This window comes from Haliotis rubra, unplaced genomic scaffold, assembly GCF_003918875.1.
Source record: "Haliotis rubra isolate DU_JTF1 unplaced genomic scaffold, ASM391887v1 Scf310, whole genome shotgun sequence".
NCBI lineage: Eukaryota > Metazoa > Mollusca > Gastropoda > Lepetellida > Haliotidae > Haliotis > Haliotis rubra.
The window spans coordinates 284981-302352 of NW_025766981.1; the positions used below are offsets into that span (position 1 = coordinate 284981).

Genomic DNA, 17372 nt, shown 5'->3' on the forward strand with positions numbered 1-17372 from the left:
AGCCTGACCACTGGACCCCGTTAGTCGCCTCTTTCAGGCAGGGATTGATGAAGACAGCTTGCATCTATCGCGAAACGTGAAGGAAGCACATGATAAAACGCCACACTGAAAGAATAGAGAAGATGCATCAATTCTTGATAAAGGTAAAGTACCACAACGTCTCATCGAATAAAGAAGCTGAATAAAGATTTGTCTTCACTGACACTGCAGGTAACATGTACAGATATATGCATGGACATATCAATATGATGCTCCACCTGTATCATCTTGATGTAGAGTCCCTGGCCCATCTCCGTCCCTCCGTGGGCCAGTAGCACCGAGCCGTCCACGTACACGTGCACCAGCGCACCTGCCTGTAACAAACCACACGTACTCTAGATCGACTTACCCTCGCAGTCACAGAACACACGCTTTATCAAGAGGACCAGATTTGGACATCTGTTTGGGTTGGTTTATCATATATATCCTCATATTGACACAATTACACGGGAAAAATTGTCTCATTGACTACAACATGATGACATGAGCAAAACGAGCTTTATATATTAAACATTTTCAAACCTTGTGGCTAATATGTATACTGAACCGCAAAAGAAACGCAAGTTACTATTTTTAAAACATACGTTCCAAATGCATTCCTTTTAGGACAACAAAGTATACCATTATAGAACCAGGCATTCGAAGATGGTTTTGCCGTTGTTGCCGCTGATTCTTGACCATATCGCCCAAACGCAATCATTTTATGTTTTTCGTGTTTTTTGCATGAAGTTTTTGTGTTTCACACAAAAATGCGTGTATTTCACTCCAGTTTGAAGCTTTATAAGGCAGGTCATTCAAAAACCACCATAGAACACAAAATTGACTGTGGCAACGCGGAGAAAACATCCCACGTCTAACTGAACAGCAACGATAAATCGCCGTTGGAATGTTGCAGACCGGATCCACACCAACTAAAGTGGCCAGGCACTTCAGATGTCACGTGACAACAATCACAAGACTATCTGCAAGGCATCGTCAAACCGGTAATGTTCCAGACCGACCACGTTCAGGACGTCCCAGGGTAACAACGCCAGCGCAAGATCGTCACATCCGGGTTACTCATCTGCGTAACCGACAGCGACGAGCAACACAGACAGCTGCAACCATTCAAGGGCCACAACGTCACATCTCTGCAGACACTGTTCGTCGTCGTCTAAGGGCAGCATGGATCAGATGTCGCCGTCCTTACGTCGGACCGATTCTGACGCAACGTCACTGCCAAAATCGTTTACAGTGGGCGCGACAACACCAGCGTTGGCGACGTCAACAATGGCAACAACTGTTGTTTTCTGATGAGTCCAGATTCAACTTGTCCCACGCCGATGGCCGATTACGTGTATGGAGACGACGTAATGAACGTTACGCCAACTGTTGTGTTGTGGAAGCTGACCGCTGGGGAGGTGGAAGACACATGGTATGGAGTGGCTTCAGCTACCACCACAGAACACGTTTACACGTGTTTCGTCAACGTGTGACTGCTGTAGTCTACAGAGACCAGGTCTTTCAACACCACGTTGTACCGCTCTTCCAGGCCCAACCTCAGCTCCAGGCGTTCCAGCAGGACAATGCTCGTCCTCACACTGCACGGGTCTCTATGGACTTCCTCAGAGGGAACAACATTGCTGTACTGCCCTGGCCCTCTCTGTCCCCGAATATGGCACCAATCGAGCATGTGTGGGATGAAATTGGTACACGGATACATACAGCTGCTCAACCTCAAAACCTTAGAGATTTGGAAGCCAGATTGGTCAGGGAATGGAATCAAATTCCCCAAGCCTTCTTTCAGACACTTGTTGACTCGATGAGACGTCGTTGTGCTACCTGCATTGCAGCCAATGGTGGTCACACGCGCTACTGATTGACACACTGTTTCGTGACATTTTTGGTGTGTGAGGGTGGAGTGATAACATATGCTTTTACAGTAAACTTGAGTGTTGTTTTCACCAGAGATCACGACTCATTTCTTCAACAATCACTTGTCTGTTGTTTTTTCGTAGTGTTAAGATTGTTTGTTCCACAGATTCAGAAATATTGACATTTCTAAATCAACTTGCGTTTCTTTTGCGGTTCAGTATATATGTTACAGTCAGATTGTGAAATCAGTCATTTCGTGAAATAACTAAGAGGGTCAGCCATTCAACTATCACTACTGCTCGTTCTCTTTCTTCCTGGGTTAACTTTGGCATTCTCTCTGTGTGACTTTATGCGCAGTGATATTGTAGTGTTGGACAGGCCATTTATACTGATTTTTCGCACGATCGCACTACCTTTCCCATGTATCCGACTAAGACATGTGTTTCGTGTTTCTGACGGTCTGACTGACAGAGTTTGGTTTTACGCCGCTTTTAGCAATATTCCAGCTACATCACGGCGGGGGACACCAGAAATGGGCTTCACACAATGTACCCATATAGGGATTCGAACCCGGGTCTTCGGCGCTTTAACCACTAGGCTGCCCCACCGCCCCCTTCGTGTTTCTGAGAGTAGGGGCCACAAAATTCCTTTAGGCGATTTGTTTCGTGCATCACGGACATTGGCAATCGTTATCAAGCACATTTACATCAAATGTGATGTAAATGAGTGAGTTAAGTTTTACGCCGCTTTTAGCAATATTCCAGCAATATCACGGCGGGGGACATCAGAAATGAGCTTCACACACTGTACCCATGTGGGGAATCGAACCCGGGTATTCAGCGTGACGAGCGAACGCTTTAACCACTAGGCTACCCCACCGCCGTGGCCATTATGAATGGTAACGACGCTTATATAAACTTATAAAACTTACTTTAGCCAAGAGTCTGGTCTCGAAACCGACTCCAAACCGATATGGAACAATGGTAATACCCCTTTTCTTCCATTCGTTGTTCCTGTAAAGCATATGTAGGTTTTAATTGTGATTTGAACATTCATGTTTTCCTTTTACAATAAACGGGATTAGCACTAAATAACTGTTTCATGATGCTTCAAATATCCACCCAGTTTGACTGTACTTGTTTTAACTTGTTAAATAATGAATCAGATTCTAAATACATCTGAAGTTGCCTCTCCTCTTAAAATCTTGAATCTGACTCACCCATAAAACCTCGACTGGGACTCGCATATTACACTGTACATCTCTTAAAGTCGCCTCACCTGTTAAACTCATGAATCTGACTCACCTGTTAACCCTCGACTCGGATTCGCATATTACACTGTATATGTCTTAAAGTCGCCTCACCTGTTAAACTCATGAATCTGACTCACCTGTTAACCCTCGACTCGGATTCGCATATTACACTGTATATGTCTTGAAGTCGCCTCACCTGTTAAACTCATGAATATGACTCACCTGTTAACCCTCGACTCGGATTCGCATAGTACACTGTATATGTCTTGAAGTCGCCTCACCTGTTAAACTCTTGAATATGACTCACCAGTCTTGAGTGGGATTCGCCTATTACATCTCTTGAAGTTGCCTCACCTATTAAACCTTGAATCGGATTCGCCTATTCGACTACTTGAACTTGCAGTCAAGCCACCTGAACTCTTGCGCCTGTCTCACCTGTTAAATTCTTTCACCTTTGTCTTCCGGACTTCGTACTGACTTTCCTCCAGACACTGACGCCAACAGCGAGACAGCGTGCAGTTGTCCAGCAACATCCCCGTCACCGTGACGTCACCCTCTCTGAACAGGTTTATCTCACGCACCTGGTGGGTACCACGAAGAAGATGACACGGAATTCATAATCGTGGAAAGAGTATATACAACAAAAATCTATCTACAACAGCATCCCAAAACAGCATTGTATTAGCGGCAGAACTGACATTGTTTCACACAGTGTTTGCCCTTAAACCCTGGAATGTGCAGGCCCTAAGGACCCAGAACCATAAAAAGTTGTGGGTCCCGATCAGAATGTGTAGGCCCTATAGTTTAATATGGAAATAATACTCTTAGTTATCGGGGATGAAACATGTCGGCCATAAGAGAACAAAAGCTGTGGGTCCGAGTGGCTTTCAGTTGGCTTCGGGCCTAAGGACCGGCGTTAATTTCGAACGCTGGTGTCACCTGCGTGCACTATAATTGTTGCGAGTGAGTTTAGTTTTACGCCGCTTTTAGCTTTTAGCAATATCTCAGCAATATCACAGCGAGGGACACCAGAAATGGGCTTCACATATTGTACCCATGTGGGGAATCGAACCCGGGCCTTCGGCGTGACGAGCGAACGCTTTAACCATTAGGCTACATCACTGCCCCATTATAATTGTACTGGGAGTTACATGTGGTACAGACGTTTAAGGCGCATCGGTTGGTTGGTTGGTTTTATAAAGAGGCCTATTTGCACCTATTTTGCACACACTGACTTGACTTAATATAAATCACAGGTTATTACATCGCTTAGAAAGGAATCGTTTAGATAACATAAAAGAAACGACAGCACTATTAATATTCATTTGGATAGACGTATACATATATCGAATAACCACTGCTTCGTGTTACGGATTAAAAACCTTAAGTAATCACTTCCATTTCTGAAACATGAAATACCCATTCATTAAAAAAACAGCAGGTTAAGATGACAAAGCGTTAAAATGATTTAAAACCACAGAACTAAATCTGTCTAAGCCATTTGAGAGCCTCTCTAGATCATATCATATTTTCTAAATGACGAAACAAAATCTAAAACTGCCCGTTGTACGGACCCATACAGGATATTTGGCCCCAAAACTGATTCTAAAGAAAATATATAATCAACATCGGTTTCCATTGCAAATCTGCGTCCCTTAGCCTTTGCAGGATAGAAGATTGGTCCTGTATATCATTTCCAAACCTGATCGGACTACGATCAGGATCAGTTCAGGATTCCCTCACAATCCAATCAATCTGACATGCCTTGATATCAATGAGTGAGTGAGTTTCGTTTTACGCCCCTTTAACATTATTTCTGCAATATCACTGCGGGGACACCTGAAATGGGCGTGTTGTTGTGATCCCCACTGTGATATTGCTGGAATATTGCTAAAAGCGGCGTAAAACTAAACTCACTCACTCACTCAGAAGAACCTGAGATAGATGACCCATTATAGTGTGTATCCTCTTGAATGCTTGGGTCAACAACAATCGGATACATGGTTCTGCGAGGGGATCGTATTCGTGTTTTCACAACACTTACACTAAACTTCCTACTTTAAGAATTTGGTGCTGAACAGAACACAATCCAGAGCATGTCAGCAAACTGGAACAATGCCAGTGAGATGCTTGTCATCCCTGCATGGAACGTGTAAGTGTCTGTGTGTTTAGTTTTACGCTGCACTCTGCAATATTCAAGCTATATAGCGGTGGTCTGTAGATAATCAAGTCTAGGCCACACAATATAGTGATCAACAGCATGAGCATCGACCTTCGCAATTGGGATACGATGTGTCAACCAAGTCTGCAAGCCTGACCACCCGATCCCGTTAGTCGCTCCTTACAAGCATGGGTTACTGAAGACCAATTCTAACCCGGATCTTCTCGGGTACCAGTGAGAGGGAACAGGGAAGGTATAAATACTCACCTGAGTGTCAGCGATGTTGAGTCTTCTGGCGACCTCCGTTATCATCATCTCCGACACCAGGTTAATGTCAGGCTGACCGAACCCTCTGAACGCTGTATTAGGAGGAGTGTCTGTCTTGCAAAGGTATCCCGTTATACGGCAGTTGGGGCAGCGGTACGCTGACTCGAAGTTCAACACACATATTTGAAGAACCTGAAGGACATCACATTTCTCTGCGTCATACTATTCTCAAAACATTTGGTGTGATTCAAAGTGTTTTATACATTTTTTCCTCTGCTGCAGTATCAGAGATAATCAAATATACTATCCAAAAAAAGAAACCCATAGGTGTTTTATATTTATAAAAATCTATTAATTACCTATTGTGTTCAAGCAATCGTCAAAATATGCAACAGAAGTGTTGATAACATGATTTTGTACAATTACACAAGTAAAACATCAACTTAACCTGAAAATGTTGATTTTTATGAGATTTCCTATAATGATTAAAAACAAAAATCCCCTTCCAGTTGAAATTGTGCAGCAAAGAGCATGCACTGTCTGGCTATAAAAATCCAAATTACGTTCGGAAATCGGCACTCTTTTTCAAGGAGTTTCAAGGTCAATCAGTAAGCCACGTCTTGACTCTTCGACACGGAACATCGTCATTGAAAGAATACATGCTGGAGATTACCAACCTTCTGTTGCCAGGCGTCTGAATGTTAGTCTGAGCACGATATCACGGCTTGCGGCTCGTTACAACCAAACAGGTATAACAAATGACTGTCCCCGTACAGGCAGACTTCGAGTCACCACTGCAACCCAAGATCGGAACATCCGGGTACTACATTTGCGTGGTCGTACTGCCACGTGTGAGAGCACAGCAGCCAGGGTGCCTGGACTTCTGAGGATATCCGGTCAAACTGTACGGAACAGGTTGAGAGAAATTGGACTGAGAGCCAGGAGACACGACGTCGGGACCATGCTACGTCGTCACTATCGCGCTCAACGTCTCCGTTATCTAAAATTATCCACTTGGTTGTATAGACATTTCCTTCATGAAAATTCATGTACTAAAGTCTATTTGTGGACGAGTTATACGTGTTTGAAAGTACATTTTCGCAACAGATTTCTGGCCTATGCGTTTCTTTTTTTTGGATAGTATAGATCTAGGTTGTGTACCTAATGCATGTGGTGGTGAATATTAAGCACTGTTATGATATTAAGATTTTCGTTTGCTGTCGTAATCGATGCTCATGCTGTTGATCAGTGGATTGTCCTGTCCAGACTCGATTGGGTTGGGTTCTTTTCGATAATATATTACTAGTACATGTGACATTTTGGGAGTGTAAATATGAACTTTGAATGAGTAGCATATCATAAATTCCTTTGATTCAAAAAGATCATATCCTCGTTGTGTGATCTGTGCAGGTGAAGGTGAACTTCTTTGAATGTGTGTGTGTGTGTGTGTGTGTGTGTTGGGTGGGTGGAGGGTGCGTGTGTACGAGCGTGCGTGCGTGTGAATATGAATTTTGCCATCGAAATCCGCCACCACAAACCTTTGATGAACTGAGACCAAGGAAACTGCCTACCATCGGCCTATGAACAATTAATCAAGCTATAGACTGTCAAAGCACCTTATCATCTTGTTGTTACTACTACATTCCCCTTGTTTGTTGGCTTCATCACTGGCGCTTTGTTGTTCTTAGTCCCCTACAGACCTCTTCCAGTCTTGTACCACTTGTTACTCAATTACATGCTGTTGGTAATGCTAATCTGCTGTCTGTCATAACATACCATGTACAGCTTGTTCAGCTTGACCTGAGCTACTCTACATATGCATGACCCAGGAGGTCAAATGGCTCAAACGGCTGGTCGAGTTAACTTCATTAAATAGGGGAGAAAGGAATGTTAAAAATGTTGCGTTCGTGCGAAGCATGCATACATGGATTCGTTACACCACGAATCGGAAACATTAAACCATCTGTAGCTTCTTTTTTAAAGAAAGTTTGGACAGTGCTGACGATTTTTTTATTCAAACGGCGACCTTGTCTCGGCTGTTCGGACATATTGTCAATCAACTGACAAAGGTGCACCCCTTGACAATAATAGACAGAACCAGTTGTGACACGGTCACGCAATGCATTAGTATTCACTTGATCAGGTCAAGCTGAACAAGCTGTATATGTGCTTCTCTCCATTTGGTTGTAGTCACTTTTAGCTTGATATCGACGTAAGAATCTACATCGAAACGCCGCTTAATGCAATACACAAGAAGTTGTCATCCATTAATTTGCATGTTTCATTTTTGACTCACCAACGTCTGGAATGCCGATCAAACAATTTGCATGGGTAAAATGTTTAAAAATGTCTCGATTCAATAGAGCTCCTTGGGCATATGTCGTTTCATATCAACTCACAGTGTAAGTGATATCAGCAGCATGACCAGCGTTGACGTACACATCCATGACAACGCTCTGGATCCGTCCGTCTTTGGTGTAGCCGACCTGAAGTCACACCAGATACTTTGAGTGAGTGAGTGAGTGAGTTAATATTTAAAATAGTTATCCCTTGTGATGGAATATTCAACACAGTACCAGATACCTTGACCATATCAAGGTATGATTACATCGTTGTTCTGAAAATCGTAATGTTTTGGGATCACTCCATTCGACACATGGGTGTCAGTTTTGTGTAAGGCATGCCCTAAACAGATTTTTTAGATATCCATATCGAGCCGAATCATAGATTCAAACAACAGATCCTGGTTCGGGTACTGGAGTAGAGTAGAGTAGAGTAGAGTAGAGGTGAGGTGAGGTGGGGTTGGGTTTTACGTCGTGCTTGAGAATATTTCGCTCATATGACGACGTGCATGCGTGTGTATGTGCGGCTGCTTGTACTAGCCCAGACTGAAGCTGGTTTTATAGTGCTAGCCCACTGAGATACCATGCCGCAGTGAAGCATGAATACCCAACTCAGACATAGTATACTGACTCCGAGCCGACCAGTCCTTGTTGTACCCATTAATGCCGAGCGCCAGGCAGGGACCAACAAGTACCATATTTTAACGTCTTTTGGTATGACGCGGTCGGGGATCGAACCCGCGACCTTCCGCTCTCCCGGCGGACGCTCTAACCACTACACCACGGAGGCGGTCTCTATAGGTTTGTTACATATGTAGCGGCCATAACATTTACGAGTCCCGTACTGATCGGAAGTCGGACGCCTTGTCCACACCATTCAGCATTGAGTGAGTGAGTTTAGTTTTATGCCGCCTTTAGCAATTTTCCAGCAATATCACGAAGAAGGACACCAGAAATGGGCTTCACACATTGTATCCAAATACATTGCGAGAAATCCCATATCAAGAATGGCAACTGGATAATGTAGTCTCATTACGTTTACCCGTGAAGATCCGGGTTAGAATGAACCTTCAGTAGCCCATGCTTGTCGTAAGAGGCGACTAACGGGATCGGGTGGTAACACTCGCTGACTTGGTTGACACATGTCATCGGTTCCCAATTGCGCTGATCGATGCTCATGCTGTTGATCACTGGATTGCCTGGTCCAGACTCAATTATTTACAGACCGCCGTCATATAGCTTGAATATTGCTGAGTGCGGCGTAAAACTACACTCACTCACTCACTCGTAACGTTTAACAACTACATTGTCAACTGTTAAACAATTTGTGCATGCTAATGTCTCCACCTTGTAATCCGCATGAAACCCGGGCGCCTTCCCCGAGATGGTCATGTCCGTTCTCCTGTCCAGCACACACCTCACCGGCCGACGGTACCTGCAACAGCGACAAAACGGCATCACGTCCACCCTCTACCGCCTGCGTTGTGGCCATATCAGAGTGTCAATATAATGTAGGGTGAGTGAGTGAGTTTAGTTTTTCGCACTTTGTCAATATTCCAGTAATATCACGGCGGGGGGACACCAGACATGGTGTTCACACATTGCACTCATGTATGGAATCGAAACCGATCCAGTACGCTTTTCCACCTCCCCTATAATGTAGAAGTAATGTCCGAAATTATGGACGTCCGAGAACGTATACTACTTGGGTTAACCTACACGCACTAGTGCGGTGCTCACGAACCAAGCGGCACGAGCAAGAAGAATCTGAGATTCGAACCCACAATCGCTAAAAGTTTCTGTTACGCACACGGGCGTGGAGTGGAAGGTGACAGCTCCTGAGCAGGACAAAGAACACCTTCTGTTTCACTTTTCAGGCCCTCCGACTTCATTCAAGCGACAGGGTTGTTCTTACTGCAGCAATCGTTCAGAGGGCTGTCCATTCAAAAACCGGGTCTGTGCTGATATCACAGGGCATGTATTTTCTGACTGGATTAATTGTTTCGTGCAATGCACTATATATACCACTAAAATATAACGGTTCGATTCCTTCGAGTAGCGTATTATACAATATTTTAAAACGGTGTCTCTCTGATTAAGAGTTAAACAGGGGTGGCAGGGTAGCCTAGTAGTTAAATCATTCGCTCGTCACGCGGAAGATCCAGGTTCGATTTCCCTATGAAAAGTTAACAATTTCTTGTGATCACCACAGTGATATTGCTGTAATATTGCTAAAAGCGGCGTAAACCCATACTTACTCACTCACTCATTGACACATTCCACTCAGCTGTACAACTTACTTGTACGCAGCTACGGCTATAGGCTGAGACAGGGCGTCGTTCCTGGTCCCCTTTCCACCAAAACCGCCCCCTGAAAGTAAACAAATGCATTTGATTATTTAACATATGTTATATTTAGGATTACACTTTCTCAGTAACGTACAGATTCTAGTACTTTTTGGGGGGTTGAGTCCCATCCGGGCTTCGAACCCACACCCTCAGAGTCAGGCACCTAATCGCCAGCACACAAAGTCAGACGCCTAGACCGCTCAGCCACCGCGGCTTCCACAAAAATGGAAGTCGGACAACTGGTATTCTAGACTGCGGACTTTGTGTACCCCTCTGATAAGCGTTAATTGGCACGGCTCCCACGGCCGAAAGCTATGAAATACACAATGCCATTTTAGAAAGTGGTCAAATGTAACATATGTTATATTTGGGATTACACTTTCTCAGTAATTTACTGAGAAAGTGTAATCCCAAATATAACATATGTTACATTTGACCACTTTCTAAAATGGCATTGTGTATTTTTATATGTACTTATATATACTTTCTCAGTACTTTACTGAGAAAGTGAAATCCCAAATATAACATATGTTACATTTGACCACTTTCTAAAATGGCATTGTGTATTTGATTATTATTATGAATGCCCGTTGCAGATACTTCAAATTAACCCTGCTATAGAAACTTCAAATTAACCCAGGGCGGTGGTGTATACACCAAGTTAACCCTGCTGTAGATACACCAAATTAACCCTGCTGTACATACATCAATAAACCCTGCTACAGGTACGTCACTGCCTCTCTTCGTTCCGCCAGTAGTTACCCATATCATACTCACCAATTCGTTTGACGTGGCAAACGACACGGTTGAGGGGAACTCCGAGTACCCTGGCGATATTGCCCTGAATATGATGCAAGAACATGTTGAAGCATAACAGTTTGACTCCGGGCCTTGTAAAGAAAATGTGATGTCAAAAAAGATCTAAATCCATACATAATCATTTTACCGGACACAAAGGGTACAAGGACGACAAACAGCATCCATATTTCCGTCTTCCTGAATAGATCTTAGTTTGCTTCTTTCGCAAGGCCATTGAATCAATGGAAACTAAGGATGCGAAAATATTTGATGTTAAAACATAATTGTATTGCGTGAGATGAAACATCATGAATACAAGCGAAAAAGTGACTTATGTTAAACGGAGTCTTTGCTGTGTTTTTAAACAACATGCCCAAATTTAATAGCCCTAAATATTAAAGCCGCCAATTCGACTTATCACAGACAAAATGATGACTGAGATTGAAAAAATTAACAGATGAATAGTTTGACAGAACTTCGGATCATACATATCATTTTATACGGCAGTCTTAGTGGTACGAGTAAGTGTTGTTTACTAATGGTAATAGCAATATTCCAGCAAAATCACAGCTTGGGACACCACGAACGGGCCTCACATGTTGTACCCACGTGGGGAATCGGACCAGGATCTTCGGCGTTACAGGCCAATGCTTTAACCACTTGGATACATCATCTCCCCTTAAAACGATAATTCTCGTTGTCAGAACGATCTTTCAGTAGAAGCATAACCGACTTTTATATTCATGCAAGTGTGTGGTTTTTTGCTAGTTAGAGACGGGTGTCTCTGTAAGAGTACCTGTGTTCCAGTAGGGTCTTGTGACGTGCAGTAGATGTCCACCTCGTTATGTTCTGGTCTTGGCTTTACCAGAACACTCTGACTCTCCATGTAGAAGTGTTCACGGGCGGCGATGTCCACGTGTCCCTCAATGACGTCATCAGACGCAGCGAACCCGGCTTCAGCGTCACCGAACACGATGGTGGGCTTGGCTGCTTCCTCAGTATAGAAAGCCTTCTCACGTATGGCGTCCTGGAATACGAATCGATTCTGTGACTACCTACTTCATAACTGCCAATAGCTTATTGTGGAGCATAACTTCATGACGAGTGAATGGGACAGATTCTTTTGACTGGTATTAAAGGTAGGGCAATGTTTCCAATCGTAGATGATTACATAAATCAATCTCAAGTGGAATGTGATACACATCATAGAGGTGAAGCTACTAAGGGAAGACCGGACAGAAGGGGACTGTTTGAATACCTTAAAACAAGGCAACCTTCGTTCGGAGTTACATTTTAAGTCATCGCTTCTGGAAGGCATCAACTGTCTCATTTACAGCGAGGATCAGTCAATTTTTTAAGTGGACGAGGCAGGTAACATTATCTACACCATGAATACAAGACAACTGCAATGCCTCTTGCAAAAAGACAGTGTTACTAAGGATGAAAACCAAAGTGCTCGCTGCCAATCAGTTACCATGAACCATGTCCACATATCCCAAAGGATACATTTTGAATAACCAAGCCTCTCATCAACCTGGACAACATTGGATAGCTATTTGGATGCAAGATTCGAAACACACAGGTTTTGTGATAGTTTTGGAAGAAAGCCTTCTGGAGTATAATCAAAGGACATCCCACATATTTCTACAAAGGAATGGTGCATCTTTCCAACACAATACACTGATACTTCAAAGTAAAAACAGTAAAACCTGTGGACTGTATGCTTTGTTTTATGTGATGATGAAAGCCAGAGGATATTCACTGAATGATATTCTGAATCATTTTACTTGCAACCCAAGATTAAATGATATGCTAGTGTATAGATATGTGTTTTCATTATGTGCCACTTATAGTTAACGTGGTCCTCCTCCTTAAGAGATGTCTATGTATCAGTTAAACTGAAAAAAATGTACAGACTGTGGATATCTATATAAAGGACAGAAATGGTGATTTAGCTCAATTTATCACTGGACCAGTGATAGTGACACTTCATCTGAAACCTCTGTCTGAGAGTCAGTATTCATTCGCAACAAGAAAATGAACAGTTGATACTGGAGACCCTATCTGGACGATCATAAGAAATGGACCAAATATTACTATTTGCATGCCAAAGGATATCCCAATCCCTTTACTAACGTCGATGATTATGTGATCTATTAAGAGAAACAAGGGTTCAAGATGGACCTATCCCATTCTAAATAGACTTTTGCACTCACTTCTCCAACCCAACAAGTCGTTCAACAGGCCAAAGCATGTATTCAGATGCAGAAGAACAGGGGAACTGAAGCTGAAAAAATACTTCTTCCCAGAGACGCCCTAAGAAATGGAAGACAATGTTTTAGATAAAAGCAGCTAGTAGGCAGGTTTGCTGCCATTTAGACTCGGATCACCATGCAGTCAACAACATGTCCTGTGTGCTATCAGACCTTTCCCAGGACAGACAATATGTTGAGACACAGAAGACAGAAACATCAACAACCCTCTCCTCCTCCTCTTCCTCCTCCCCATGGACCTCCTCCTCCTCCACCTCATGGATCTCCTCTTTCATCAACGCCAACTTGGCAGTAACAGCAACCACATTCATCAGAAAGTGCTCTCCAGTTTTTGGAAGACTGACTAACTGACTGAGTTTGGTTTTACGCCGGTTTTAGCAATATTCCAGCAACAATACGGTGGGGGACACCAGAAATGGGCTTCACACATTGTGCCCATGTGGGGATTCGAACCCGGGTCTTCGGCGTGACGAGCGAACGCTTTAACCATTAGGCTACCCCACCGCCCCTCCAGTCTTTGGAAGAAGTTAGGCTATTGCATCCATTCACCATGATAATCTCAGGGCCAACCTCCTGAGGGAAAACCTACATAGTGAAGCAGCTTCTAGAAAGGATGAACAGTAAACCATATCCAGAAGGTATTATATGGCTCTACAAATGATGGCAGCCACTGTAAACATGTGTTTATCCCTATGTTGAATTTCATCAAATCATTCCTTCTGATCTTGAAAAGGATGCATTTCTGGACCCAAGTGTTGTAAACGTTGTTATCCTCGATAACTTAATGTCGACAGTGAGCAAAGATCCATGCATTACAGACCTTTTTACCGAAGGAAGTCATCATCGTAATCTCTCAGTGATAGCCATGAACCAAAATCTGTGTTACAGTAAGGATCCCACACAACAAAGAAACTATCATTATATGCTTCTTTTCAACAACCATATCAATAAACAACCCATCATGCAAGGGAAATTCAGTGCGAGTTACACTTTCAGAGAGAGCAGACGTGTGAAGAAAACCTCCCAACAATGCGATCTTGTAATGACTGTGAACTCAAGACGTGCACGATATATGCTTCTTTTCAACAACCCTATCAATAAACAACCCATCATGCAAGGGAAATTCAGTGCGAGTTACACTTTCAGAGAGAGCAGACGTGTGAAGAAAACCTCCCAACAATGCGATCTTGTAATGACTGTGAACTCAAGACGCACGATATATGCTTCTTTTCAACAACCCTATCAATAAACAACCCATCATGCAAGGGAAATTCAGTGCGAGTTACACTTTCAGAGAGAGCAGACGTGTGAAGAAAACCTCCCAACAATGCGATCTTGTAATGACTGTGAACTCAAGACGTGCACGATATATGCTTCTTTTCAACAACCCTATCAATAAACAACCCATCATGCAAGGGAAATTCAGTGCGAGTTACACTTTCAGAGAGAGCAGACGTGTGAAGAAAACCTCCCAACAATGCGATCTTGTAATGACTGTGAACTCAAGACGTGCACGATTTACAAAAACACAGTAGAAACTGGTGTCTGGAAAAGTTCTTGGTGGGTCCATCAGGGACATCCAAAGTGGGTCTCAAAAGGAAGTGTGAGGAAGACAACAAGTTCTCTCTTGTGAAGGCACCACATCCACTGCCAGATTGTAACTATTGCTGTCAAGAGTTTAGCGATAGCCACAACTTACAAAAACATTTACATGATAAACAAAGTCCTGAAATGGAAAATGATGATGATGATCTGCTGCAATTTATACACTACACACCAACAATTAATGTGAATGAGTTGTTATTGTCAGGTTTATGTGTTTGCAATTCTGTTCAAGCTCATACATTATTATTGACACTTAGATGCATGCTAATGTACATTTTACCTTGATGCTGACATTAGGTATACAATAGTGTTATCCAGTGAAAGACAGACCCTGTACACCCTTTAATATCTGCAAGTAAACTATTATTAATATCAAGTTGAAACGTTTCGTTTTGTGAATGTTCAAATACATCATATACACTGAACGGGTGACATAACTCATAGTAAACCAATAAAACACATAAATGATAGGAATTTGATTAATTAAAGTTTACCTCTTGGAACTCATTACCAATCTCTTAATTTATACTCAAACGCCAACATTCTAAGCCTGTGTCAGAACCGTTCATTCAATATTTCTCCGTTACTTCAGCCTAAACTGAAATATGATAGCCTCTTGAAAAATGAACCCAGATGCTTATCGCTATCTTCCAAATAAATGCAAGAGTGACTACATGTAAGTCTATAATGATTGGCACATTTACTTGTGGAAGTTAGGATTGAACTTGCCTCTCGTGGCGGAACGTTAAATACGTTTTGTAATGGCATCAACACCCCTAATCCTGTGTAGTAGCGTGGGCTTTTTTCACGCTAAAAGTCCTTGGTCTCAGTGCGTGAGCTCCATCGCCTCTCTTAACAGTGATATCCTTGCGCTGTGTGCAGGTCGCACAATATAGCCTTATTTGATAAACGTTTACATTTTAATCTTATGCTAAATTGTTCGTTAATCAATTAATTTAATCGCAAAAGCATGAGGTTATAGTATAAGCTTAATGTACCTCAGATTTTATGTGGATTTTACAATGTGTGTTTTCCTGACTGAAGGTAGGACTTTGTATACATTTGAATTTCACATTTCAATGGTTATTATTTAGTCAGACGGCAATGCACGCTGATCTATATCACATTTAACAAATGTGTTATAAAACCCATGAACTGAACCTGTGTAATTTTCTTTTTACACATATGGGTCCACATGTTAGGCTTACGATTATGAGTACAACTTGAGGAGGTGTCACATTACATCTTGGCTGAGTGAAGTGAGACAAGCCTTGCTTGAGAGCGATTATAATGGTCGTTTCATGTCAGCCCCACACCACTTTATGAGACGTTGAGATTGTTCGTTATCAGAAAACTATTTATGAAAGGATGCAAATTTACCTTATTGTCTTGGAAATCTGTGTCTGTAATGTTCTTGTGACAGGATAAAATCAAATAAGAAAAAATTGCAATCTGATCCCTCATTATATAGGAAAATATTAATACGGATTAAACCAGTTATTGTTCAATTGTACCTAAAGGTTTTCCAGTGAATTCGATATTTGTTATTCATTGATTGGTTCAACTGGTATCGTATGATTTTGATTTGATGATGTCATACAGGAATGAATGGCGTAATGTGTGCAAATATCACACTATACGTTGATTGGTGCAAAACGATCGCGTGATATCAGGTCGATATTTGTTATTCGTTGATTGGTTCAATTGGCATCATATGATTTTGATTTGATGATGTCACACAGGAATCCATTGCGTCATGTGTGCAACAATCACACTATACGCCAATTGATGCAAAACGATCGCGTGATATCAGGATGGAAGCGTGGCATAGGTGCTATGCGGTTTCCCACGGTCACACAGTCCAGGTCATTGCCCCCGAGACCAACGCCATGACTGTGATTTCTTAGATCAGCTCAGTACAAGGTCATTGTTTCCCCCCAACCCCCACCCCACCCCGGTGAAATAAGGTCAGTCAGGTGTTGATGCCGTCATAAACAAAACCATTGGGATGGTGCAGATGGAGTTGACATACAATGATGTTGCCAACGCCCTCGGATGCCACTGTTTCACGGTTGTAAGACTTATTCAGTGCTACAGAGAGACTGGGATCACCGTAGACACACCAAGAAGTGGACGTCCACGCATCACACCGCCAGCTGAAGATAGGAACCTCCGTCATTATGGAAGGAGGGTAACGTTTCTTTTGGCGTTCAGTGTACATAGTACATGTAGTATACAATAATCATTATACATTCAGAAATTAGTACAAGATACAGATATCCACCGATAATTCAACTGCTACGTTGTACTCTACATAGTACTAATACAATTATTATCATACACTTGAGGCTGATATGTGATACAAGTGTTCATATGTAATTTCAAAGTTGAGTTGTGATATACAGACCATCATGGATCAATATAATTGGCAAA

At 42.5% G+C, this 17372-nt stretch overlaps 1 protein-coding gene across 1 annotated transcript in view; it reads right to left on the reverse strand.

Moving 5' to 3' along the window:
• Positions 1–17372, reverse strand: part of LOC124283210 (xanthine dehydrogenase/oxidase-like) — a 59668-nt gene that overhangs the window by 17311 nt on the left and 24985 nt on the right. The window contains exons 19-27 of the mRNA XM_046719241.1: positions 11858–12088; positions 11041–11104; positions 10216–10285; positions 9263–9350; positions 7973–8059; positions 5574–5765; positions 3581–3726; positions 2825–2906; positions 258–353 (exon numbers count right to left, since the gene is read on the reverse strand). Coding sequence (XP_046575197.1) covers positions 258–353; positions 2825–2906; positions 3581–3726; positions 5574–5765; positions 7973–8059; positions 9263–9350; positions 10216–10285; positions 11041–11104; positions 11858–12088 — 1056 coding nt within the window. The remainder of the gene's footprint in view (positions 1–257; positions 354–2824; positions 2907–3580; positions 3727–5573; positions 5766–7972; positions 8060–9262; positions 9351–10215; positions 10286–11040; positions 11105–11857; positions 12089–17372) is intronic.